The 24729-nt window shown below is 46.5% G+C and overlaps 1 protein-coding gene and 1 long non-coding RNA gene across 4 annotated transcripts in view; both read right to left on the bottom strand.

Moving 5' to 3' along the window:
• The window catches only part of PTPRE (protein tyrosine phosphatase receptor type E), a 98162-nt gene extending 78158 nt beyond the window's left edge, over window positions 1–20004 (bottom strand). The window contains exon 1 of one of the 3 annotated variants that reach the window (XM_059852221.1): window positions 19778–20004. In XM_059852221.1, coding sequence (XP_059708204.1) covers window positions 19778–19797 — 20 coding nt within the window. In that variant the 5' untranslated portion in view covers window positions 19798–20004. Of the gene's footprint in view, window positions 1–18733; window positions 18848–19348; window positions 19397–19777 lie in introns of those variants that run through there. The other 2 variants (XM_059852223.1, XM_059852222.1) reach the window with 2 other exon arrangements.
• A 2212-nt stretch (window positions 20005–22216) lies between these two features.
• On the bottom strand, window positions 22217–23210 carry LOC132329596 (uncharacterized). The gene is made up of 2 exons (XR_009487110.1): window positions 22681–23210; window positions 22217–22303 (listed from the first exon to the last, which is right to left on the bottom strand). It is a non-coding gene; the product is annotated as an uncharacterized LOC132329596 (long non-coding RNA).
• Window positions 23211–24729: the final 1519 nt, after the last annotated feature.

Here is a 24729-nt window from a genome sequence, read left to right as displayed (position 1 = left end):
AGAAATAAACCACCAAAAAAGTAATTTTAAAAAAGAAAAAAAAGCCCTATTCCTTGTCCTCCTCAGTTATTGTGAAGTACACAATTAAATTGTAGCACAGTCTTCTTTAGGAAAGGGTTCTCTTCATTTTTTAATGTCTACATTGCCTTAAGATCAACTATTTAAAGATAATTAACATAACTGTATGGACAAGCTATTCAACACTTTCCATTTTAATCCATCATTTCCTTTGGGAGTTTCTGCAATAGGTGCATTTCCTTTTTGAAAAAATAGAGAATGAAAAAGGTATTTACGTGACTTTTTTTTTTTTTTTCCCCAGCTGAATGAGGTTGCAAAAACAAAGCCCTGGCTATTTAAATCTAGTATCCAGATAAGCTATTTATGGCAGGGCAGTGTTTACACTTTGGACTACAACTCATTGAGAAGATGTACAGCAGCAGTGCTTGCAAAGCTGCTCTGCAATTGGGATCTGAGGCTCTAAAACAACCAGAAAAAAGGTAAAAAACTCTCCTTCATCCTCAGCTTGCAGGTGAAATCTCAGCCCCACACGAATATGCATTTGGTGTTTTATACACAGCATCACAAGTTTGTGCGGCGCCTCGGGACCTCTGAAGAAGGCACAGAATAAATGAAAATCATTTTAATTAAAAGCAAATTAAAGGGTCCTCTAATCCAGGCAGCGGCAGCAAATCCGTGGAGAGTTTTTAGGCTGAGGCTCCTTGAAGTTCCCTCGCTTCCAACCCTCCCTAATTCCACTTTCCTTCCCTGATTCTCCCCAGAGGAGGCACGGAGGCGGCACGAGATCAGGTTTATTATGAAAATTCTGCTCCAGTTGCTAAAAAAAGCTTTTGCTCCAGTTTCTCAGTGGCCAGGGGCGCTGGCACCCTCGCAGAGCAAATAATAAAGGAATGACAAAAGCAACGTTTGTGCTCTCTGCAGGGGGAAAAGAAGAGATAAGATTCCCTTTTCGGCTTTGAAGAAGTGGTTTCAGCACTGATTAGGAAAGTTGGAGTTCTCCTCCTTGTCGGGAGCCTTTGGAAATGCAGCTCAAAAAAACCAACTAAGTAACCACGAAGGGAAATGTTATCGCAGGAATGGCTTCAGATTAGAGAAGTCACAAGGAAGGAGAACGTGGACAACTGAAATGAAATTATTCCTGTGTCCTTTTTCACTGCTGTTCCTGTGGCAGGAGGACGTTACTGGGAAAATCTCCCAGCTTTCCCCCTGCCTGTCCCCAGTTCACTGCTGCCAATCCAATAAATTCCAGAATGAATTTACAAACGCTCCCAAAAATAAACAGGAAGCTAAACCCAGTCATAGTGTTTATTTCTGTCTAAAAGGCATTTTAATATGTATTTATCTCCTTAAAGAACTGAATTCCTCTGCTACGAGAAAAAAAAAAAACCCACAAAAATCTCAACCTTGAGGGAAAGAATCCAAACAACTGAACAAGAGGAACAGAAAAAAAGAGAAAAAAATGGGCAAAACGCCTGGAGAAACTCTGCTTTGATTTTGACACATGGGAATAAATGGGAAAAAAAATATTCAGCTAACCCTTCTTTTAATCAAAACATCTTCCATCTCGTGTGCAAATTTCAACAGCTGAGAAAGCATCCTACTCAATCTCCCCAAAGTGGTGTCAGCATGTTTTATGTAAATACTGCTTAACAAGGGAGGGGTGTTTGCAGCAAACATTCTGAGCTCTGCTTTAGGAGCTCTGAATGCACCTCTGGATCAGAAGAATTGGAATTCTGGAGAGGATAACAGGAGATGAGCACACAGGAAAGTTTTTCCTTTAAATAGTCAAGACATATTTGTTAATGAAGAGTTTTCAGTGGTTATTTAATAAATTAACAGGAGGAAAACTCAGTGACTCAGCTCAGCACCAATCTGTGGCACAGAACATCTTGGGAACAACTTTAAAAGTCTGGAAATAAATTGGGGTTCAATGACACTGTCACCCTGAAAGGACCCTGGGACCAGAGCAGCTGCCTGGGACAGTCAGAGATGTGACACAACAGGACCAGCTCCTGCTCTCCAAGGGGACATCCAGGGAAAGCAGCAAATTCCTGTCCAAATTTGGGGTTTGGGCAATGCCCCACCTGCCCAAGGGCACTGCTGGCACTGCTCCCCCCAGCCCCTGTGCCCTCCCAGGCACAGCTCTCCTCTGGTCCACAATGACCCAGCAAAAAGGGGAATTTATTCTTCCTGCTCTGCTTCTGAGCCTTTGTCTTCATGGGCACCTACAGATACCAGGGCACCACTTGGGATGTGGCCATATGAACCACCCCACAGCCATCTACAGCAGCCCATGGTAATCCCACAGCCATCTAAACCACCCCAAAGCCATCTACAGCACCCCATGGCAATCCCATGGCCATCTAAACCACCCCACAGCCATCTACAGCACCCCATGGCAATCCCATGGCCATCTAAACCACCCCACAGCCATCTACAGCACCCCATGGCAATCCCATAGCCACCTAAACTACCCCACAGCCATCTACAGCACCCCATGGCAATCCCATAGCCACCTAAACTACCCCACAGCCATCTACAGCACCCCATGGCAATCCCATAGCCACCTAAACCACCCCACAGCCATCTACAGCACCCCTGGGCAATCCCATAGCCATCTAAACCACCCCACAGCCATCTACAGCACCCCATGGTAATCCCACAGCCATCTAAACCACCCCACAGCCATCTACAGCACCCCTGGGCAATCCCACAGCCATCTAAACCACCCCACAGCCATCTACAGCACCCCTGGGCAATCCCATAGCCATCTAAACCACCCCACAGCCATCTACAGCACCCCATGGTAATCCCACAGCCATCTAAACCACCCCACAGCCATCTACAGCATCCCATGGCAATCCCATGGCCACCTAAACCACCCCACAGCCACCTAAACCACCCCATGGCAATCCTATAATCATCTAAACCACCCCACAGCCACCTAAACCACCCCATGGTAATCCCATAACTATCTAAACCACCCCACAGCCCTCTAAAGCACCCTGTGGTAAAACTCTAACCATCTAAACCACCCCATAGCCATCTAAATGACCCCATAACCATCCCATAACCATCTAAACCTCCCTACAACCATCTAAACCACCCCACAGCCATCTAAACCACCTCATGGCAGCCCCATAACAAACTAAACCACCTCATGACCATCTAAACTACTCCACAGCCACCTGAAAAATCCCACAGCCACCTAAAACACCCAATAGCCACTCCACAATCATCTAAAACACCTCATAATGACCTAAAACACCCCATAACCACCTTGGAATGATCTAAAACACCCCACAGAGAGCCCATAACCATGTAAATCACCTCATGGCAATCTACAACACCCAGCAGCCACCTCCTAAGGATCTAAACCACCCCAGAGCCACCCCAAAGCCCTGTAAAGCACCCCAGAGCCAACCAAGAGGCATCTAAAACACCCCATAAACATCATAGAACATGCCACAGGCACAGAAAAGCCATCTCAAATACCCCACAGCCATCTAAAACACCCTAAAAGCCATGTAAAACACCTCATAGTCCCCTAAAACACCCCCTAACCACCCCATAGTAATCTAAAACACCCTAAAAGCCATCTAAAACACCTCACAGTCCCCTAAAACACCTCACAACCATCCCAAAGCCCTCTAAAGCATCGCACAGCCACCCCACAGTCATCTAAAACACCCTAAAACACCCTAAAAGCCATCCCATAACCTTCTAAAACACCTCATAGTCCCCTAAAACACCCCATAGCCCCCCCAAAGGCACCTGAAACACCTCATAGCCACCTAAAACACCCCAAGCATTAGGGAAATGTTCTTTCACTGTCACACAAAGCAGGAACAGCACCCAGCACTGGAAAAACCAGCGTGCAGCACGTGCAGGAATACAAACAGCACAAAAACAACCACCAAGATCAAAGGATTTCTGTTTTCCAACCTTTCTCTCCTGTCCCCTCCCCTCCCTCTGCAGCTGAGAACTCCCTCAGCCACCCTGCACCAGTGTTTGCTGTGCCAGGCCAGGAGAATATCTGGGTTAAAAGAAAAAAAATCATTTGAAAGTTAGGATGGCAAAAGCCCTGCAGAAGGAAACATTTCCCTGATGGGATTTACAGCCCTAAAAAAATGTTCTACATCCTCAGAGAGCAGCAGCTCAGGGGCACGAATAAGTAGCTGAGAAGAGGCAAAAACCTGTTCACAATTTTTGGAAGGCAGAATTCTTCTGGAAGAAGACACTGCCATAACCACAACATCCTTCACTCAGAGTGGCAGCAGTTCATTTATTTCAGGTCTGTCTCCTCTGGTTAGTCTTTAACATGTCCTGCCCAAAAATCTCTGTCCCATCCTGGCTCCAGGGGACACAAGGGAAGATAAACAGAGCAGGCAGGGATGGGTGAGGCAGCCCCTGATGGAGCCAGGCAAGGGCAGGTCCTGCTCCCACCCCCACCTGCAGCTCAAGGAGGGCCCAGACTTCACAAAAATTTTGCCCAGTGTGATGGAACAGAAGCACAAAGCCCCCTCCCACCCTGCTGCAGCCCGGGATCCACATCAGATCCCTGCTAGGAGTGAATTTCCTTCAATTCCCCCTTCCACCTCCCACATAACACAACTCCACCAACAGCAGAGACTGTTCAATGTGATTAAAAGAAAGCATTTTTCCATCAGCTGGAGCCATGGAAAAGCTGTTCCCAGAGCGATAACACCAGGCTGGGGATGGCAATTCCTATTTTCACTCTGCTCAGAATGTTATCAGCGTGGAGGAAAGGGAACTTCCAGATAAGCACACACAATCTCTCCTGCCTGAGGCACTGAGTTTCATCTCCGAGGGTTTCTCACAATCACACACCTCAGCTGCAGGAAACGTTTGAGGATCGCCCTCATCTCCATCCTGCCAGCCCCTCCTCAGCCCCAGCCATTCCAGGATCCACCAGCAGGACTCAAGGAGCTGCTCTGTCATTTTGTGACGTGCAGGAGATGTGACTTCCCCCCAGAATTGTCAATTTTCATTACCCAAGTCCCCTAATGCCAAGTTCACCCACAGCCTTTCTTCCTTTAGGATTAACATGATGTGAATAAATGGTTTCTCTTCCTTCCAACCTCCCATACTGAACCCAGTGGAGAGGACCTTTCCTTGGAGACGTGCATAGGAAGGAGGACAGCATCCTCCAGAGATGCTTTGAGGAGCAGAAATGAGTTCCAAGTTTGTTTTCTGTAACAGTGAGGGGATAAATTAAAAGTTATTGCCCTCAAGGAACATTTCTTGTTTGCATTTACATAAAATTTCCTTCATTTGAAGATTTTGGGTATGTCCTACAGGGATTTGACCTTTTTGCTTAGATGCTGCTATCCTAAGCCCTTCCTGCAGAAGCCACCCCAACTCTGTGTCCAATGTGAGAGATGAAAACTCAGATTTGTATCAATTTTTGCTTATTTCAGCCATTCTTCAGTACAATGACCCAGAAAGAAATGGCGAACTCCATTCTTCCTTAAGTCCTTATTCCTGCTGGCTGCAGGAGCACTCAGATGTTCCTGTTCAAAGGCTGGATAAACAGCCAGAAATCCAGATGCAAAACAAAAACGACCAGTGGGAGGCTGAAACAAAAATGGATAAAACTCCTCACAAAAACACAACACTCTCACTGTTCTACAAACTCTGAGGAAGAAGGAGCTGTACAACTCCAAGCTGAAACACAAAACCTGTTGGAACCCTGGATGCTAAGAATTTGAAACTTTCTGTGCTGAAGGGCACAGACCCACAAGAAAATACTTTATTTGACCTGAGGCTGTGGAGAAGGCTCCCAGAATGGAATGATAGCACTGGGATTGTGGGTGTGGAGTTTGAGTAGAAGTGTGTGACATCACAGGGTGGAAAAGTTACAGTTTGTGGTTTTAGAATACAGCAATATATACGGGGGAAGATGGAGGTTTTAGAGCAGAGGCTGGTCCTTCTTCACCTTCTTCTCCATGGGTTTGGGTGGTGTTTTGTAATTGGACAGAAAACTCCACAGTGCAGACTCCGAGTGATCAGTTATTGGGTTAAAAGTGAAAATAATTCAGGTGCCATTTCTTAATTGGACAGTTTAGCCTTAAAAGGCCTTGTAACAAGAGATAGTTGGCCATTTTGTGCCTTGTTAGTGAAATACTGCAGAACTCACGATTTGTAAAATAGAAAAGAAATAAAAAACACCCGAGTCTGAACCTGAACTATCCTCTCAAGTGCCTTCAACCCCAACCTTGACAGAAGAAGAAAAAAGAAGCCAAGAACCAGCAAAAATGGATGTGGAAAAATCTTCAGAGAGCTCCAGGAGCTGCTCAGGGCTGAGGATGACAATGAAGGCAGAGATTCCTGTCACCTGCAGACTGCCAGGACTTCCAGTGCATGACACATTTTTACAGAGAGCAGTCCACAAATGACAGGGATTTAATCTAGAAGCAGACTGGATTCTCCATATGGGAGAAATCGAAAATTAGAAATGGATTTATAGAAGATTTTCAAAGCTTGATAGAAGTTTCCCATAGTATATATCTGTATGTAAGCTTTGAGATAAGAAATACTAATTTAGAAATACTGTAGAATAGGATAGACATTAAGAGAGAAATGAACTTGTACCAAGTTTTATCTTTCACGATTCTATTTCTCTAAAGTATCTAGTCTTAGAAATAAGACTAGATACTTTAGAGAAATAGAATCGTGAAAGATACATTGTAGTAAGACTCACAGAGAGTAATTTCAAATAATTAAAGCATTTACAACATAGTGTAACTGAACTAATAAACAAAGAAACACTTATAATGTGTTGTAATTAAAAAATAGTTAACTTCTAATTGCAAAAGCATAAATTATAACGTCTGTATTGTCTCACCCTTCACACAAAACAGAAAAGGAAATTAAAGTTTTTAAAACACCTCTCAGTTGCCCCATCTCTAAGTCAGGAAAAGCCTTAATCCAGCATCCCTAGGCTCCCACTCCTTCAGTGGTGGAGTTATGCCCAGCTTTTGGCACAGGCTCTGTTTCTCCACAAAGAAAACACCCTCTGTGACTTTGCTGCTTCTGAAAGGCTCAAATACCAGAGCTTGTCTTTCAGATGAACTTTTCTCTCAAAACCTGGCAGTCAGATGTGCCTACCCAGATGGATTCAGCTATGAACAGCATAGAGCTGGAAATCCAGCAGCTCAGAAAGGCCTGGGATGCTTTTGGGCAGCCACAGCTTCTCTGGGCACAGTGTCCAAGGCCTTTCTGAGCTGATGGATTCCCAGCTTGGAATGATCGAAAGGTTTGGGTTGGAAGGGACCTCAAACATCATCCACTTCCAGCCCCTGCCATGGCAGGGACACTTCCCACTGTCCCAGGTGTTCCCAGCCCCAGTGTCCAGCCTGGCCTTGGGCACTGCCAGGGATCCAGGGGCAGCCCCAGCTGCTCTGGGCACCCTGGGCCAGGGCCTCAAAGCCAAAAATTCCTTCTCAGTACCCCATCCATCTCTGCCTACTGTCAGTTTAAAGCCATTCCCTGTGTCCTGTCCCTCCATGCCCTGTTCCCAGTCCCTCTCCAGCTCTCCTGGAGCCCCTTCAGGCCCTGCCAGGGCTCTGAGCTCTCCCTGGAGCTGCTCCTCTCCAGGTGAGCCCCCCCAGGTGTCCCAGGCTGGCTCCAGCCCTCAGAGCACCTCCACAGCCTCCTCTGGCTCACTCCAGCAGCTCCACATCCTCACCCATAAACGGTTCATTCCCAACTCCATGAATTATTTCACAATTAAAACAACACAGAGTAAATATTTCATCCCAGGATCAGCACAAGTCTGGCTGAAACGGAGCCTGCACAGCCTCAGTTGGCTCCTGGCGGGTCCGCGTGGGCCACGGGCAGCTGAGGTCAACTCAGCAAGAACATGCAACACATTTGTTCCATTTGTTCTGCACAAACACCAGGACAGAACAGCAAAATGAAAACCAGCAGAGTTTTCCTTTTCAATGCCCACAGTTGAAGCCATCGGTGGCCAGGAGGTCTCTCCCAAAGAGAGGAGCAGAAAACGAGGTGGGACAAGGCCCAGGCCCAGCCCACCCACACACTGCCCGGCACTCCCAGCAAGGAAACTGCTCCTTCTCCTGGAAAACTGCCTCAGAAAATGCCCCAGATCTGCTCAATTCAGCCAGGCTGGAGAGAAACCCAAGTGCTTTCCTTGAGGCTGCAGCGAGGGAGCCCTGCCTGCTGCAGCTCACACCAAAGTGCATTTAAATAAAGCCCTGCAGGAACCCGCAGGAGAAATTTGCTGACATTATGAGAGGGTGAAAGGAGAAATGATTTGGGTTTGGATCTCTGGATTGCAAAGCCAGGGTATAATTTTAGGCCCCTCTAGGATCCAGGATTTTGAAGATTCCTCATCCATTCAGATCCCAGTGGAAGATCTGAAAGAGGTTTTAAAGGCTTGATCCTACCTGGCCAAAAGCTCATGGACAGACTCTCACACAGTCTCAAACAACACCAGCAGAGACATTCCCAAAGTAAGGAAAATTCCCAAAATAAGGAAAGCTAGCAATCCACTTGGAATTTTCTTCTCCTGCCCAGGGCATCAGGTCAGTTATATTAAAGATATATTTCAAAATAAAATGCAGTAGGAGCATCCCAGAGGCCCAATAATAATATCCTTTCTCCATTGTCCAGACTTTGTTTGCTTGGAAACAAAGCACACAGATGATTTTAGCATTCCAGAAATTTATAAACAGGGGATGCCTTGTTTGCCTTTTCTTCCAGAAAGCCACGTCAGCAGAAATGTGTTTAATACCTGCTTGCACAATTTGGGAAAAATGAGATAAATAAAAAGCTCTCAAGGAATCCAGGAACAAAATGGGCTGTGGGGATTCTCTACGTAGAAATCCTATTTTTGGGACCCAACAACACCAGGGCATTGCTGCCATAAACACGAATCTCACTCAATTATTTAAATTTGACCATAATTAAAATAAATTTTAAAAAATCCAACTAAAGAATCGCACCAACACTGCTGCCCCAACGACCCCAAAATTCATTTTACTACAACAATTACGGATTGCCACTATTTACTATCCTGATAGAACCAGAATGAATTCTGCATTTACCATGCCTGAGGCTGGAAGCTATTTTAAGGAGCTGTTATTTCCTAAATTCCTACTGCAAAACATCCCGTGTTGCAATTAGAGAAAAGAGTTACAGCATTTAAAGCCTCTGATCAAAGAGCAGCGACATGATGCAATTGTTTAGATGTTTCCAGGGAGACTTAAAAAGCCAGAAAACACCTGGTGGTTTTAAGAGGTCCTCATGGGAGTTCTTAAACACAGAGCTGGAAATTACACAAATGCCTCTGTGGTTTCTGAGTGTTTTCAGCCTTGCAAATTAACAGAATCTCTTTAATACCTTTGATAATTTATTAGCTCCTGCTGCAAACCCCTAACAGCAAATCCCTGATGCCGCCAATTCTGCAAATGCATTGTTGCCTGTGATATTTCTGGGCTGCAGCACTCTAATTATTCATCTGAGGGGCTGAAAGCAGCTTGAAAAGTTCCTCTTCTGCCTGAAATCAGAATATGTTGCCATGTTTACATCCCACAGACACAATTCTTCAATGCATACAGACCTATATAAAATTATAATAACTATAATATATAACAACTATATTATATATAACTATATTATAATTTAATATATAATAACTATAATACATAACAGCCATAATATAATATATAGTAACTATAATAGTTACATATATAACTGTATAAAACTATAATAAAAACACCAATACTACAAGGAATTCTTAAGAAAAGCATCATGCCTGCCTGACCTAGTGAGATTAAGGAAAAAAATAAACCTCAAATCCATAAAACACAACCACAAGCCCCCAAAACCAAGAAATGTCATCACCTGCCTTGGGCTGAGGGAAGATGGGACTTCCCTACACTCCTGCCCTGCCCTTCCCAGGATGGAACAAGTCCCTGCTCATTTCCCCCTTGGGCTTTGTTGCTTCTGTCCCCAGGAAAATTCCAGTTTCCCTGCAGGGATAAAGGTTCCTGTGAGCCCTGAGGCAGCGCCCATGAATGGCTGCAGTGTTCAGTGCCAGAGCCAGTCATGCTCCCCAAACAATTGGTGTTTGTGGTCCTCAGGCAGCAGCCCACTGGGCATCAACAAAGGGCTGGTATCACCTCGGGGAGAAAAGTTCAAGAGAAATACAAAATTTTCCCTAAATTCCACTTTTTTAGTTTTCTATTTTCTCCAAAAATCCACCTTTTTCTGTTTCACATTTTCTCCAAAAATCCACCTTTTTTGTTTTATCCTCACACATTGAAGCAATTCTCAACAACCACCACCAAAGCCATGGCGGGTCTCAAACTGAAAAGCAGGTGGGAAATGAGCTTAACTAAGTGAAAGCTACAGCTCAGCCACACTCAAGTCATTAAAAAACGAGGGCAGAGCTTGCTCTGAAAATCAATTTTTATGGCAAAGTCTTTTATGCACAGAAAGCCACACGTGCAAGGTGTTTTCTGTGTTCAGGCTCTGATTATTCCAAGCAGAAATTCAAAGCCCTTCGCCCTGACCAGCTCTGAATCCTTCCCTGGAGCTGGTTATCCTGGGAAGGGAAGAGCAGAGATGGATACTCCAAACCTTGTCCTTCAGGTGGGATTCTCATCCCCACTCGCCCTGGGCATCCCTCAGCCCTCACTTCAATTCCTGCTTCTCCTCATTCCTGCCTTTCTCAAAACCTCTGCTCCCCCACAAAGCCACTTCCTCCCCTGGGAACTAAAACCCAACTGGCTAAAGTTTCACTCCAATCAAATCCCCAAATCCCACCTTGCTTTATTCCCATTTAAACCATCCATGGACTTTCTGTAACTGTTGTTATTTGTACAGAAATCACACCTGAAAAATATTTTTCTCTATTTTGTCTTGTTCTGTTGGCTTTGATTCATTTCTTTTGGTGGTAAGAGTCGATTTCTTTGTGCAGACATAAATATGGGAAATGTACAATACCCAACACTGAAACCCTACCAGTTTATCTCCCAAACTCCTTTCCCCCATCAGAGAGAGTGAATCAAATATCTTTGAATAATAAAAAGGTCATTTAAGATGGTTAAAGGTGTCCAAAGCACTGCTGGATGGACACAAAACAGCCCAAGACATGGTTTGTGCTTAGCTTCAGGAGAGCTGATAGAAAGCACTGAATTTGAGTTTCAATACATCTAAATTCAGGAAAAAATTAAAATTGTTAAAAACCATTTACCACACTTCTGAAAAAAGAGTAATACCCAGCTGTGGCTGCATTTCTAGCTGAAAAATCACCCCCCCCTCCATTGCTGTGTCCCTCCCCCAGCCCTGCACAGCTGGGCACAGCTCTGCAAATGCTCTCTGGCAGGACAGTTCCTGCCTCTGCTCCTTTCCCACGCTCCAGAGCTGCTTCCCACTGCAGCTCCCAGTGCAGCCCTTGGAATGAGGGGAAAACCCCTCAGGGATGGCCTGGCCAGCCTTAAATCCCATCCCAGGAAAAGTGCACAGAGCAAAACTGCCCTGGAAGAGCCCGGGCAGCAGCAGCATCCTGCAGGGATTAACTCCTGAAAACAGGAATGCACAACTCTGCTCACACAGAAAGGGCCCTGGGATTTTCCAAGGATTTTCCAAGGAAATTTTTCAAGTTTCTTCCTTGGGAAGTTCTGGTAAATGAGGCTAAATTTCAAGGGCAAATAGTTTGATGCAGTGCAGCAGTTCTGGAGCTCCTTCAGGACAAATTACAGCTCGAGTTACACAGGCACAAAACTGATAAATAATTTGGGCAGTTCACAGTCAAAGATACTGTCTTGAGGGGCCCAAAACTGACCCCAGGATTTGAGGTTCCTCCTTGAAAAATGCCCCATTGTGACAGAAATTATCTCAACACCACAAGCTCCTAAGCCTATTTCTAATAGTTCAAACTATGTAATGTAAATAGGTCATTATTTAAATATAGTTCTCTGTTTCCACCTTTTCCTTTCCTCTCTGCCTTCCCAGAAATATTTAAGTCTCTACAACTTCCTCTCCCCCCACTTCTGCCAGGAACCAGTGCTGGAGTGGGAGGTTTGCCTGTGGAAAACAGATTAGAATTAAGTGTTGGATCTGTGGCCTTGAAATGTGCCCTCAGCTGAGTTTTTAATTTGGGCTTTTCAAGATTGATCAGCACACGTGTAATTTAAAAGCAATTTGAAGCAGCAAGGTGGGGAGTTTGACTTAAAATTAATGAGTTTTTGACATCTGCAAACAAAATGATAACGTGAACCCATTTAAACTCAGGCCTGTGTTTAACAGGGAGAGCATCTATCATTTTAACATGGTTACACAAAGGCTTTGCTGCTGCTGTCCAGAAGCTGCTCCACACAATCCTGCTCCAGCAGCAATTTGCAAACTTTGTTGTATCAGATTAGTAGAAAGACAGGCTGCAGATCAATTAATATCATTGAATAATTAAATGTTTTAAGTGACATTCTGCAGCATGATTGAAGACATTCATGAAACCCAAATTTAAATTAATCAGACTCAGTCCCTGAGACATCTAAACCCACAGAACACGAGGTGCAAACGTTATTTATGGCTTGTTTAAATCAGGGTTTTGCTACTCAGGAGAGGCCCAGCATTGCAGCTCCAGCAATCCACAGCATATTCCAGCAGAAACCAAGGCTAGGAATGCAAAGGAAAATAAATCCTTCAAGGACAACCAGCAGAGATGACAAGATTAAAGGGCAAAAGACAATGAAGATGGAATTTACCAAAAGAAACAGTGCACAGGGTGAGGGAAGGGTTAGGAGTGAAACTGCAGCTGAGGAATTACAGCTCTTGCTAAAGAAATATTTACAGCTCCTTTATCAAATATCCTGCAAACCAGAGGGTCTGGAAGCAGGAATTCTCATCATTGGCTTCAAGTTGTGATCATGCTGCCTTTCATTTACCAGAGTTAGATTTTCTTTTGGACAAAAAAATCCCATTCAAAGAACCAAGGGAGGTAAGAATGACAGGAGCAAAGGCCAAGATCAAAGCAGGTGTGGGGTGAACCTCGTGGAGCTTGGTCCCACCTTTGGGAATTCACAGACAGGACAGCAGCAGCCCCTGGGGCACCTGTGGGATTCAGCACCTCAGACAGGGAAGCATCAACTCTTACAACCAACCCAAACTCAACCACTCCAACCCAATCCTCATAACCAACCCACATCCTCACCCCAACCCAATCACCCCACAGCCTTGTAGAAGATAAGAAATTTCAAGATTACAAATTTCCCTGGGTGGCTGCTATTCATAAGAGCCAGGAGAGAACTGGTTTTTCTTATAGAGAAGTCTCCATAACATTACCAAGAAGGAATGCTCTCAGTAAATAAAGGAAGACTATTCTAGAAGTAATAAACTGACTAAAATTTTAAGTTTTGTTTCTTTACATTGTCAGTGAGAAAGGAAAAAGTTGTGGGGGGAGGAGAAATGTTCTGAAAGTTTTGTTTTAATTCTTATTACTCTTTCTTTTAATTACTCCTAATAAAATTTTCTTTATGGCCTTTTAAAATTCTGAGCCTACTCTGCCTTTCTCCTAATCCTACCTCACAACACAAAGTTGAATTATTAACCAGCACTGAACCCCCACACTCATTGCTGTGTTGGAAAGGGGGGTTTGGAACCCTGGAGTTCCCAGTTCATCCCAGTCTGGCTCGACCAAAATTGCTCTGCTGGTCTCCAAGGGGCTCTAGGATAACCCCCAGCAGCTCCAGTTCAGCTCCCTCCAGAAGTTATTCCACGGCAAAGAGATGGATTTTGGTGGAAGGGAAGAAAACTCAAACCCACAGCAATTCAGGGAACACCAACCAGCAGCAAACCTGGAACTGATGGAGCTCAGGAGGGGCAGATCTTGCCATGGAGGTGCAGTTGGGTATTTCATTCTAAATTGTTTTCTCCAGAGCAACAAAACCCACAAGACAGAGGTTTATCCTCCAGCTGCCCTGATTATTGTGTCCTGATCTCTTAGAAGTGACATGAGTAACACACTTTTCACTTCTTCCCTTGCAAATCTGTTCTTTGCTCTCTTTAAAATTCATTGTCCTACTAAACCAAAGCCTCTCCAAGCCCTCATTCTTCCTGGGGATTGTTGCTGCTGCATCCCTGTTTGTGTGTTATCTTCAGGGAACAGCTGCTCTTGGCCCAGCTCCTTCCAGCTGCTGGGGCATCCTCACACTCCTGTGGGAAAGAGCTGCCTCCTCCCAAGGCAGAAAACCCAAAATTGTCACTTCTATCGCTCAGATATGTTTTAGTTTATGTCTCATCTCACTTCTGCCTGATTTACAGTTTTGGTTTTTGTCAGACCTCTCATTCTTACCAAGAAACCTCTCGCTGTACATTAGAAAAAGGAAATCTCAGATAAGACAAGCTTTCAGGACTGAGAACCTTCTCCTTTTTACAGAGGGGATAAAAGTGATAGAAAACCCCAGAAGAGAGTTGTTGTACATTTCCCAGTGACAATCCACCATCACTGCAAGCAACAAACTAATCCAGCACATTTCTCCCCAGTTTTATTTCTCCCTCAGCCAGGAAACACCTTTGAACACAGGCAGATCTCTGTGAGCAGATCTGACTTTGCCATTTCAGCACTGAGTCAGTGCCAGCAGCCAGAGGGGAAAGGGCACTTTTGGGGCAGGGGATGTCACTGGCAAGGCATCCTCTGCAGGAAACACAGAGGATTTGGGCAGGCAGAGGGATTTCAGGGATGGAATTATTATTATACCTGCAGCAAGCTGGCTGAACATGCCTTAAAAATACACTCCATGATGTGAATACCTCAGAATTAAATCCTGTACAAACACTTGAACAAAATGCTGCTGCTGAGCTCCTCCTAATCGCTGCCTTATCAGTGTCTCATTTCAGCTCTGGCTTGCACAAGTATTAAATATATTTGTACAACACACCTGAAGAGATAGCAACATTGCAGCAAGAAGTTTGGAATAAATACAGGCAGGTTTGTTTTTTTTTTTTTACTATTAACACGTAGAGCATTTGGGATTGTGTAATTCAGATCAGACAGGACAAAAACAACACCAGGATGAAACCCTGTGCAGAAAGGAACAATGAATAAAAACCACAAGATTAGAGTTTAAAAAGATGCAGAAATCCTGCACAGAGCATCCAGTCCTCATTCAGCCCAAATTCTGCTGCATCACATCACACATCAGCTCAAGCAACACCCAAATCATTCCCTGAGCCCAGAAAACCAGAGCCACATCCAGGGGAGCCATAAATGCTCCACCAAGACCACACAATTCCAAACTCCTTCATAATTCATGGAGCCAATTCTCAGCACTTCCCATGCTGGGCACAGAACGATATTGCAGCTTACAGAGGGATTTTCTGCCATTAATATTGCAGCAGGAGATCAATAATGAAATGCCCAGCAAGGAGCAGAGAGGGGCTCACTGCGGCCATCCAAACAGCATCCCTCAGCTCTGGCTGCTCTGCTGCTGCTTCCCAACCTGCAGGGATGCTGGAAAAATGCAGCCTCCCTCAAAAAACCTGCATCCTCCCCCCCAAAAAAACCTGCAGCCTCCATGGGAAGACTGCAGCCTCCCCGCAAAAAAATGCAGCCTCTCCCTGGGAAAAATGCAATCTCTCCCCCAAAAAACTGCAGCCTCCCAGCCTCCCCCCAAGAAAAATGCAGCCTCCCCCCCAAAAAAATCCTGAAGCCTCCCAGATAAACTGCAGCTTCCCCCCCTCAAAAAACCTGCAGCCTCCTCCCCCAAAAAGCCTGCAGCCTCCCCCCAAGAAAACCCTGCAGCCTCCCTGGAAAAAACTGCAGCCTCCCCCCAAAAAAAAACCTTGCAGCCTCCCAGGGGTGCTGGATGAGGAGCAAGTGACAGAGTTGGAGTCTGATTCACCAAACCCAGCCCACTGTGCTGTTTAGAAAGGAAATGTGGTCCCTTCCTGGCAGCCCCCCTGGAAAAGGGTTGGAATTGCAGCTTCTACCCAAAACATCTGTTTTCAGCCTCTCCTCCTGAGAAATGTTCATTGCATGTCCAGATCCAGAATAATTCACTTTAAAGCCCATGTAAAGGCAGGTTTATTCCACCAAAACATCACCATTCACTGATGACACCACACCCGGGATCTCCAGCCCTGCCATAAATCCATGCTGAGGAATATTTTGGAAACAGAGACTGAAAACACAACATCACATTTACAAAATGCCAACATCATTCCCAGGAGGGACCAGCACAACCCTCAGGTTCCCTAGAATTGAACCATCTTCCTGCAGAAGCTCCCACTCCTCCAGCAAGGGCTCTGTGTGCTCCCAGCAGCACGACAAACAATTCTTTATTCCTTGGGATCTTTCAGCTTTTCCTCCTCCACAGCATTCCATGCTTGCTCTTTTTTATTTTCCACTGCAGCTGACCTGCTCCAAAACCTTGAACAAATTTTCCTGGCATCACCAAGCGTGAAGAACACGAACACTTTGCTGATAACAAGAGCTGGAGAGGGGCTTTTGATAAGGGCATGAAGTGACAGGACAAGGGGGAATGGCTTCAAACAGAAGGAGGGGACATTTGGATGGGATATTGGGCAGGAATTGTTCCCTGGGAGGGTGGGAGGCTCTGGCTGTCCCTGGATCCCTGGCAGTGCCCAAGGCCAGGCTGGAGCAGCCTGGGACAGTGGGAGGTGTCCCTGCCATGGCAGGGGTGGGCTCTGAGGTCTCTTCCAAGGCAAACCCTTCTGTGTTTGTGTAACACGTGGATCTGGCTCTCAGAAAACACCAAGGACATCTGTGACAGGGCAGAACCACTCTGGCTTCCTCCAGCTCTATTTCACAGTTCTGGCAGTTTGTCAACCCCTGTCCACTCATTTTTCTTCACAAAACCTCTTAAATGAGTAAGAGAAAGGTCACCCAGTCAGCAGCCAGAGCTCTGCTGGATCACACTCTGAAAACAGCCCAGTTAATAACACAGCTCTGCAGCTTTGGGCATGACACCACCAGCTCCAAAAACCCAACAAACTCCAAAATCCTTTCCACCTTGCTGAGAAGGTGCAGAGCCCTCTCTGTGCAAGGCAAGGTACAGCTCTGCCTTCTGCCCCAGCCCCACGGGAATCTGTGTGGGACAGGGGGGTTTTACACAGGTATTCAACCTGCTGGGTCCCCCAGCAATCCTCTTCCAGCTTCCCACAATTTCAGGCCACACGGTGCACTCCTGACACCAGGCAGGAGCTGGGAATGCCATGGAGGGGGAGGGAAGGAGAGTAAGGCTAAGAAAATGCAGGGATTCTAGACAACTCTTTATGAAAAGCCAGCCCTTACTCAGAGATGAAAAACCTTGAGTTTGTTAACAGATAAATAACCATAAACATCTGAGGTGGAGAGCAAGAAAAAAATTCAAAATACAAACACACAGGACCCAAATGTGCTAAAATTCCCCACGTAGCACCTGAGGAGAAATTCCTGCAGCCCAACCAGCCCCAGCACCCTGTTTTAGGCAGATAAAGAAGTCTGGGTTTTTTAAAGGTGCCAGCAAAGCTTTCAAAGCAGGAATTCAGTTTTCTCTGTGCTTGGGAGAATCCCTGCATTTCAGGAACACCAAGCACAGCAATCCCTTTCTTTGGGAGCACAGCAAACACACCAAACACTACACCCACTCCATTTTGTTTCTCACATTATTTTCTTTCCCTTCTTCTCGCACATTTCTGAGCTCTCTCCACACATTTCAGCTCGTCCTGGCACTTGAGAAAAGAAATGTTTTCAGCTGAATTCGCTGTGCTGGGCGGATCCGTCACCCCACAGGTGATGCTGGCATCCACACCAGCACGGTCCCCTCCTCCTGGGGACCTCAGCCTGCTTGTCCCACTCCATCCCCACCCTGTTCTCCCCAGTGCCATTCCCCAAACCCCACAGACTGCCCCATAAACACCTCGTTACCCCCATTAAGGCTCCTCTCCAAGCCCAAATTCCACCTGATCAAGACCAAGCCGGTCCCCCTAAATCACCTAAACTTCCCACTCCAAGGCTTAACTGGTTTCATTTATCCCCCAGCAACGCCAGGTGGGGGATAACGTCCCTGCAGCATGAGGAAAGCACATTTTATCCACATTTAAATCTTTACTAAACTACACCCAGCTTCCAGCTGAACGTCATTAGTTTTCATCAAAAGTTACTTATTTTATTTATTTATTTACAAGCCCCAAACACAACACAGACAGAATGTACAACTGTATCTCACTTTAAAAAGATGTATCTTTTCAATTTTCTGCATCCTTATTTCTACTTTCCACAGATTATAACATCTAAGGAAGAAAAATCTCAAAAAAAAAAAAAAAAAAAAAAGCTCGATAAGCGCTGCCTTTTTTTTCAGCTCAGCAATGTCTACCCCATCCAAATCAGACACAGACAGCTACACAGCTGAATACACAGAAAATCACTTCACGCTATGGAAATAAGCCACATGGAGAGGAGCCTCACAGAAAAATTGGGATAAAAGCAGGAGACAGCCTTTCACAATCACAAAACACTGTTCCATCCTACAGCAAATACCCGTTAACCCTTTCCACAAAGCCGCGAGTAAAGAGAAAAATAAAATCCCGTGATGGGAAGCAGTGAAAAGCCACGTGAGACAACTGATAAACGGAACGAATTGAAATAGGGGGAGTTTAAAGAACACCAGCCTTGACCGTAGGGGACCACAAGAGTTCGTCCACAGCCACCGGTCCCGCTCACCTGAACGCGGCCGCCGGTCCCGCTCACTTCAGGAGAGGCTGGGTGGGAACCGACGGCAGAAAATCACTTTTAAAGGCGCAGCTCAGCGCCAGCCCCATCCCGGGAGCGGGGCAGAGCCCGGGAGCACACCTGGGGTGGATGCGCGGGAATGCCCAAGGATGTCCGGGGATACCCAGGGATGTCCAGGGATGCGCGGGGACACCCAGGGATGTCCAGGGATGCGCGGGGACACCCAGGGATGTCCAGGGATGCGCGGGGAGCCGGCCGTGCCCTTGGCGCTGCCGCTGCCGGCGCGTCCCGCATCTCCCGGGCTCCGCGCAGTCCCAGCCCCGCCGAGGAGCCGCGGCCGCCGCTCCGCCCGCTCCGCCCGCCCGCGCTGCCCCCGCCGCGGTGCCGCTCCCGGGATGTCGCTGCCGGGATGTCGCTGCCGGGATGTGGCCGCCTTGTCGCGCCGGTGCCCAGGGCCGGCCCCGGGCAGCACCGCGCTCTCCCCGTCCGTGCCCGGCTTGAGGCTCCGGAGCTGCCGGAGCCGCCCGGCCGCTGCCGGCACCTGCGGGCGGCGGCATCCCCGCTCCCTCCCTCCTTCCCTCCCTCCGCGCTCGCTCCTCCGCTCACCTGCGCGGCTGCGGCGGCTCCGCGGGCCGCTGGCGGCGCGGCCGGGCCGGCCGGGCAGGCGCTGTGGGCCGGGGCGGCGGCTCCCGGCAGGAAATTTCCCTTTGGCCGCCGCCTCCTCCCGCTGCCGCTGCCGCCGCCGCTGCCGAGCCCCAGCCCGCGGCCGAGCCCGCGCTCAGCCCGGCCCGCGCCCCCCGCCGCGCCGCCTGGCGGACACGGCGCGCACTGCAGCGGGAGCGGCCCGGCCGGGGGACGCGGCCTTGGGGCTCTGTCGGCGCCGCGACAGCGACAGCCACAGCGACAGCCACAGCCACAGCGACAGCCCCGCCACCGCAGCCCCGCCGCACACACCCACTGTGCCGCGAGCGCCCCGCTCCATCCCGAGCTCCCCCCGAGCTCCTCCCGGAGCGCCCGGCTCCAGTGATGCCGCACCTGCCCGTGTCCCCGTCCATCCTGCGGTGTCCCCACGTGTAGCCCCTGGGGACGGGATGCCCCGCACGCTCCGTCCCCTCGCTGCCCAGCCCGCCCGCGATGTGCCGCTGCCTGCGCTGGGAGGGACACACCTGGGGCTGGCGGTGCCCGCTGTCCCCTGCCAGGGACGGCGAGGCGGGACGGGGACAGCGGGACGGGGACACCCGGAATAGCAGCGGCAGGTGGGAAAGTAGGGCAGGGAGGAGGGGATTTGCGGGAATCAGGAGCCAGCGCGGCTCAAGGCACATCTTGGCTCCAGTCCCAGCTACACACCTTTCCCAGAACCAGAGGAGCCTCCCAGCAGGAGAAATCCCTGCTCCAGGAGGGATCCAAGGGATCTGAAAAGTCTTGCCCAACGATTCTCTGCGTTGCTTTCAGAGACCCCCATACCCATGCACACCGTGCTTAAGTTTTCCACAAGATGTCCCAGAGCAAGAAGAGCATCCCAGCAGGAGAAATCCCTCCTCCAAGAGAGATCCTAAAAGTCCTTCCTAAAATTAATCAAACTCTGGAGTACTTTCAAACCCCTCAATGCCCGTGCACACTGTGTTTAAGTTTTCTTAAAGATGTCCCAGAGCAAGAAGAGCATCCCAGCAGGAGAAATCCCTCCTCCAGGAGGGATCCTAAAAGTTTTCCCCAACCTTAATGTTTCTGTATTTTACTTTCAACCTCTCCCATATCAATGCACACGATATTTAAGTTTTCCACAAAATGTCCCAGACCAAGAAGAGCATCCCAGCAGGAGAAATCCCTCCTCCAGGAGAGATCCAAGTGCTCCTAAAAGTCTTTCCTGACCTTAAGCAAATTCTGGAGTACTTTCAAACCCCCAATGCCCACGCACATCATGTTTAAGTTTTCCAAAGGACATCCCAGAGCAAGAAGAGGATCCCAGCAGAAGAAATCCCTCCTCCAGGAGAGATCCAAGCGATTTTAATAAACTTTCCCGACCTTAATGATTCTCTGTGTTATTTTCCAAACCCCCACACCCACACAGGCAGCATTTAGGTGCTCCAAAGGATGTCAGACAGCTGGGAGGTGTAAAGAAAGACCCACCAGAAGAAAAAAAAAAAAATCAGAACATCTGTGAATGTTTGTGTCTTCTGCAGGAAACTTCATCAGGGCCTAATTACATCCCTTTGGCATCGTGTTGACAAGGAAACAGCAATTTAGTGGGGGCTGAAATCCCCTGAGCAGACGTGCAGGGCACAGCACCAGGGAGGAGCTGGATTTTAATGAACATTTTTTGCAGATAAATGGCTGCAAATCAGCGATTTTCTCACTGAGAACCATTTGCAAGGAGTTGGATATTAATTTAAATGAGTGCTTATAGCCAGGAGATAAAATAAATAGAATTATTATATGTGTTGGACAAAATGACCACATTTTCTATTAGTGCAGGAATTAAAGATACTGTTAGGCTGTGTGGTCCCAAAATTAATTAGTCATGAGACAGAAATGGGAAGCCAAGTTGTTCAATAAAGTTTTTAATGTGTTATTTGGTGTGAAGGGATTTGCTGGAGAGAAGGAGAACATCTAAACAATATCTCAATAAATTGTGCAACTGTGAAATAAAGCTGGAAAAAGAACATCCAATCCTCCCCACTCACGCCCATAACTGATGATTTTGTTGATAACAGCCTCATTAGTCCCCAGCTCTGCATCCTCCCAGTCCCATCCAGGATGCTCCAAGCCAGGTTTATGCCACTTGTGTTTTCCAGGATACATCAAGGAGCTGGAGCCAACAGCCTGAGGCTGAGTTTTTGTTGGCTGCAGGAAAACAACCCAGGGTGCTGCTCCAGAGAGCTTCAGCCAGAAATCCAGATCTAAAGTCCAGGAGTGGGGATCTGAAGGATGAAATGTCTTGAAACCCAATTTCAGATCTCTCCAGACAGGGTCTGAAGGGAATTTCTGTGCTGGAATGAGAGATGGATGACAAACAAGGCTGCTCTGAGATTTGTAGCCATTTAGTAGCAATTTAACGACCTTGACAGAAGGAAGACAGAACCTGCATCAAAAAATAAACTTAAGAAAGGGGAAGGCTGAAATATTGTGCAAAAATAAGACAACAACAAGCAGCTGATCCCACATTTATCCCAATTCTGGGATAATCCAATATCCCACAGGGACTTTCCTTCCTCCACCTCCCAGCCCAGGTGTCTTTTCCTCCTTTCCATCACAAATCCAGCCCCTCTCAGCAGTGGCAGCTCCTTGGCAGCCCTTCCACCTTTGCTTGCAATTTTCCAGAGATGCTGCAGGGCCTCCCACAGCTCCTGGCTGGCCCCAGCCCCTGCATCCCTTCCTTGGAAGGAATTTATTCCACCAGAATTGCTGGGAACTTCACTCAGAGCAATTCCAGTGCTCTCTGCCTCAAGCTCAGGAAATAAATGACAGGAAAAATGCAATATTTGAACACCAACATTTTATTTTGGGTATTCCAGCATGCTGACCTTGGTGGCAGGGCAGTAAATTGGTCTCCTTGCTGATGTACTGGAAGAAAAATAAGATTTCTTATTATTTTATACAAGGTAAGAAATTTCCCTTTATTCCTCAGAACCTCAATCAGATCCTGGCTGATTTCCACTATGTTAATGAAGCATTTTAATTATTTAGGAATAAAACTTGAATAAGTCTTTAAAATTATATTTATATATTCCTATAAATAATGACCTTAAAGATGTCATCAAAGTCTCAAATTCCCCCCAAAAAAAACAGGAAATCAGAGGCAGAACAGCAAAAAACTGACACAGACCCAGGATTTCTGTGGCTGCAAACACATCTCAGCCTAAAAAGCTCTTCAAAGTAGAAATATTTGGGTAAGATCAAGAAAATAAATGATAGGAAAGAGGCAATATTTGACCACCCACCTTTTATTTGGGTGTTCCAACATGATGCCCTTGGTGGAGCAGGGTGGATCACTCTTTTTGCTGATGTGCTGGAAGAAAAACTGTGAATTGCTGAAAAGATCAGGAAATCAGAGGCAGGACAGCAAAACACTGACACAGACCCAGGATTTCTGATGCTGCAAAAACATCTCAGCCTGAAAACACAAGGAAAACTCTTCCAAGTAGGAATAATTGGGTGAAAGCACGAGGCTGTGTGATATTGCAGCAGTGGGTAATTTAATGACTTCCAAGGGCTGTTTGTTGAAGGTTTTTCCATTTGGAATCTAAAATTAGGAGTCTGTAGGAATAGATTGAAGTGTTCAAACCTGCATCTCTTTAGAATTGTTACAGAAATGGCAATAAGGGAAAGCCTGCCCTGCCTGCTCTTCTCTCCACCTCCACCCCAAGGGCTTGTTTTAAACACTCCACACCTTGAAGCAGCTTCAAAGCCACATTTTATTAAAATTAAAATATTGCAAAGGCTGTACTTGCCATTTCTTCAAATGCCAGGAGTGGTTTTTGCCCCTCACCCTTCAATAAACTGTACCCGACCACTCAATTTTACTATTCAGGCATAAATTAAAACATTTTACCAGCAAAACATGTAATTTTAAAGCTGTGGCATCTTTCAGGGTATGGAGAAAAGACACCCTGAGAGATCTTAAAGGCTTTAGTGGAGCTCTGTGCTTTGGGGAAATGCAGACACTGACTTCTGGAGTGAAAAGATAAAAAGGAAAATGTCTCTATAATTTCAAGATTTCATTTTCAAACTCTTTATTTGGCCATTATGGCCTGCAGACATTGCCACCAAGGATTTTCCAGCTTGGAAATGGGGAGAAACAGGACAAAGAAGGAGTCAGGTGCTCAGGGAGCTGCTGCTCCCCTTGCCCTGCCAGGATGGGTGTCCTGGGAGAAGCTGGGGAGGATTTCCATGGAAGGATTGATTTCCCATTCAGACTTACTGCTGGATCATTTCTCACCCCAATATCTTTGGGAAAAGGCAATTTCAGGGCTGTCCCTGCAGCTGCCATGTGGGCAAGGGCTGTTCCCACTTCCCAAAATCCCAGCTAACCTGGAAGCTTGGAGCCATTCCCTCTTTTCCTGGCACTTCAGGCCTTTTTCTGAAACTCCAGAGTGGGCACAGCTCACATCCAAGGGATGCCCTGGCAACAATGATCACTTTAAATCAGGATTTTGCACATTTGTGCTGATTCCAGTCTGCTGGCTTTGGGATCTTCCATTTCTTTTCATTCCCAGTTGGAAATACTCCTATTTTTTTTTTTTTTTCACCTCTTTTTTCCCAGTTGCTGCTGGGGTGAGAGGATTGAGCTCTGAGGGGTTGGTGACAACATTCCAGCTGTCTGAGGGACAACATTCCAGCTGTGATCCCCCTCCAACATCAGAGCTCAGACATCCACAACCATCCCGGGATGGAGCTCTCAGCTGAGAAATTCTGGGCATTTCCTGGCAAGAAATCCAAGCAACATTTCAAAGGTGTTTGCTTTGTCTTTCAAAAGTGCTGTGGGAAAAAAATAGTCAGAAAAGACTATTAATAAAATAATCAAAAAATAGTCAGAAAATGCTATTAATAAAATAATAAAAAATAGTCAGAAAATGCTATTAATAAAATAATAAAAAATAGTCAGAAAATGCTATTAATAAAATAATAAAAAATAGTCAGAAAATGCTATTAATAAAATAATAAAAAACAGTCAGAAAAGACTATTAATAAAATGATAAATTAATAAGAAGCTAGTCAGGAGAGAAGAAATCAGGAGATGGAATTGTGCAAACCCAGCCCACGGGCAGGGATCCATGACAGTGCTGCTCACACCCCTCTCTCCCAAGGAGTTCCAAAGTTTTCCAAGGAGTTGTTGCAATCATTTTGCAGATCAGTGCAGCTTCACATTTCTCAACCCCAGCTCCAAGAAAATCTTGCTGCTTTGTCCCATTTCCCTCTGCCAGACCAAACAAATCCCTGTTTACATCTGAATGGTGCAAAGTGCCAGAGGAAAACCCCTGGATTTTATT

This window comes from Haemorhous mexicanus, chromosome 7 (assembly GCF_027477595.1).
Source record: "Haemorhous mexicanus isolate bHaeMex1 chromosome 7, bHaeMex1.pri, whole genome shotgun sequence".
Taxonomy (NCBI): Eukaryota; Metazoa; Chordata; class Aves; order Passeriformes; family Fringillidae; genus Haemorhous; species Haemorhous mexicanus.
This window is presented reverse-complemented; position numbering and strand designations above follow the sequence as displayed.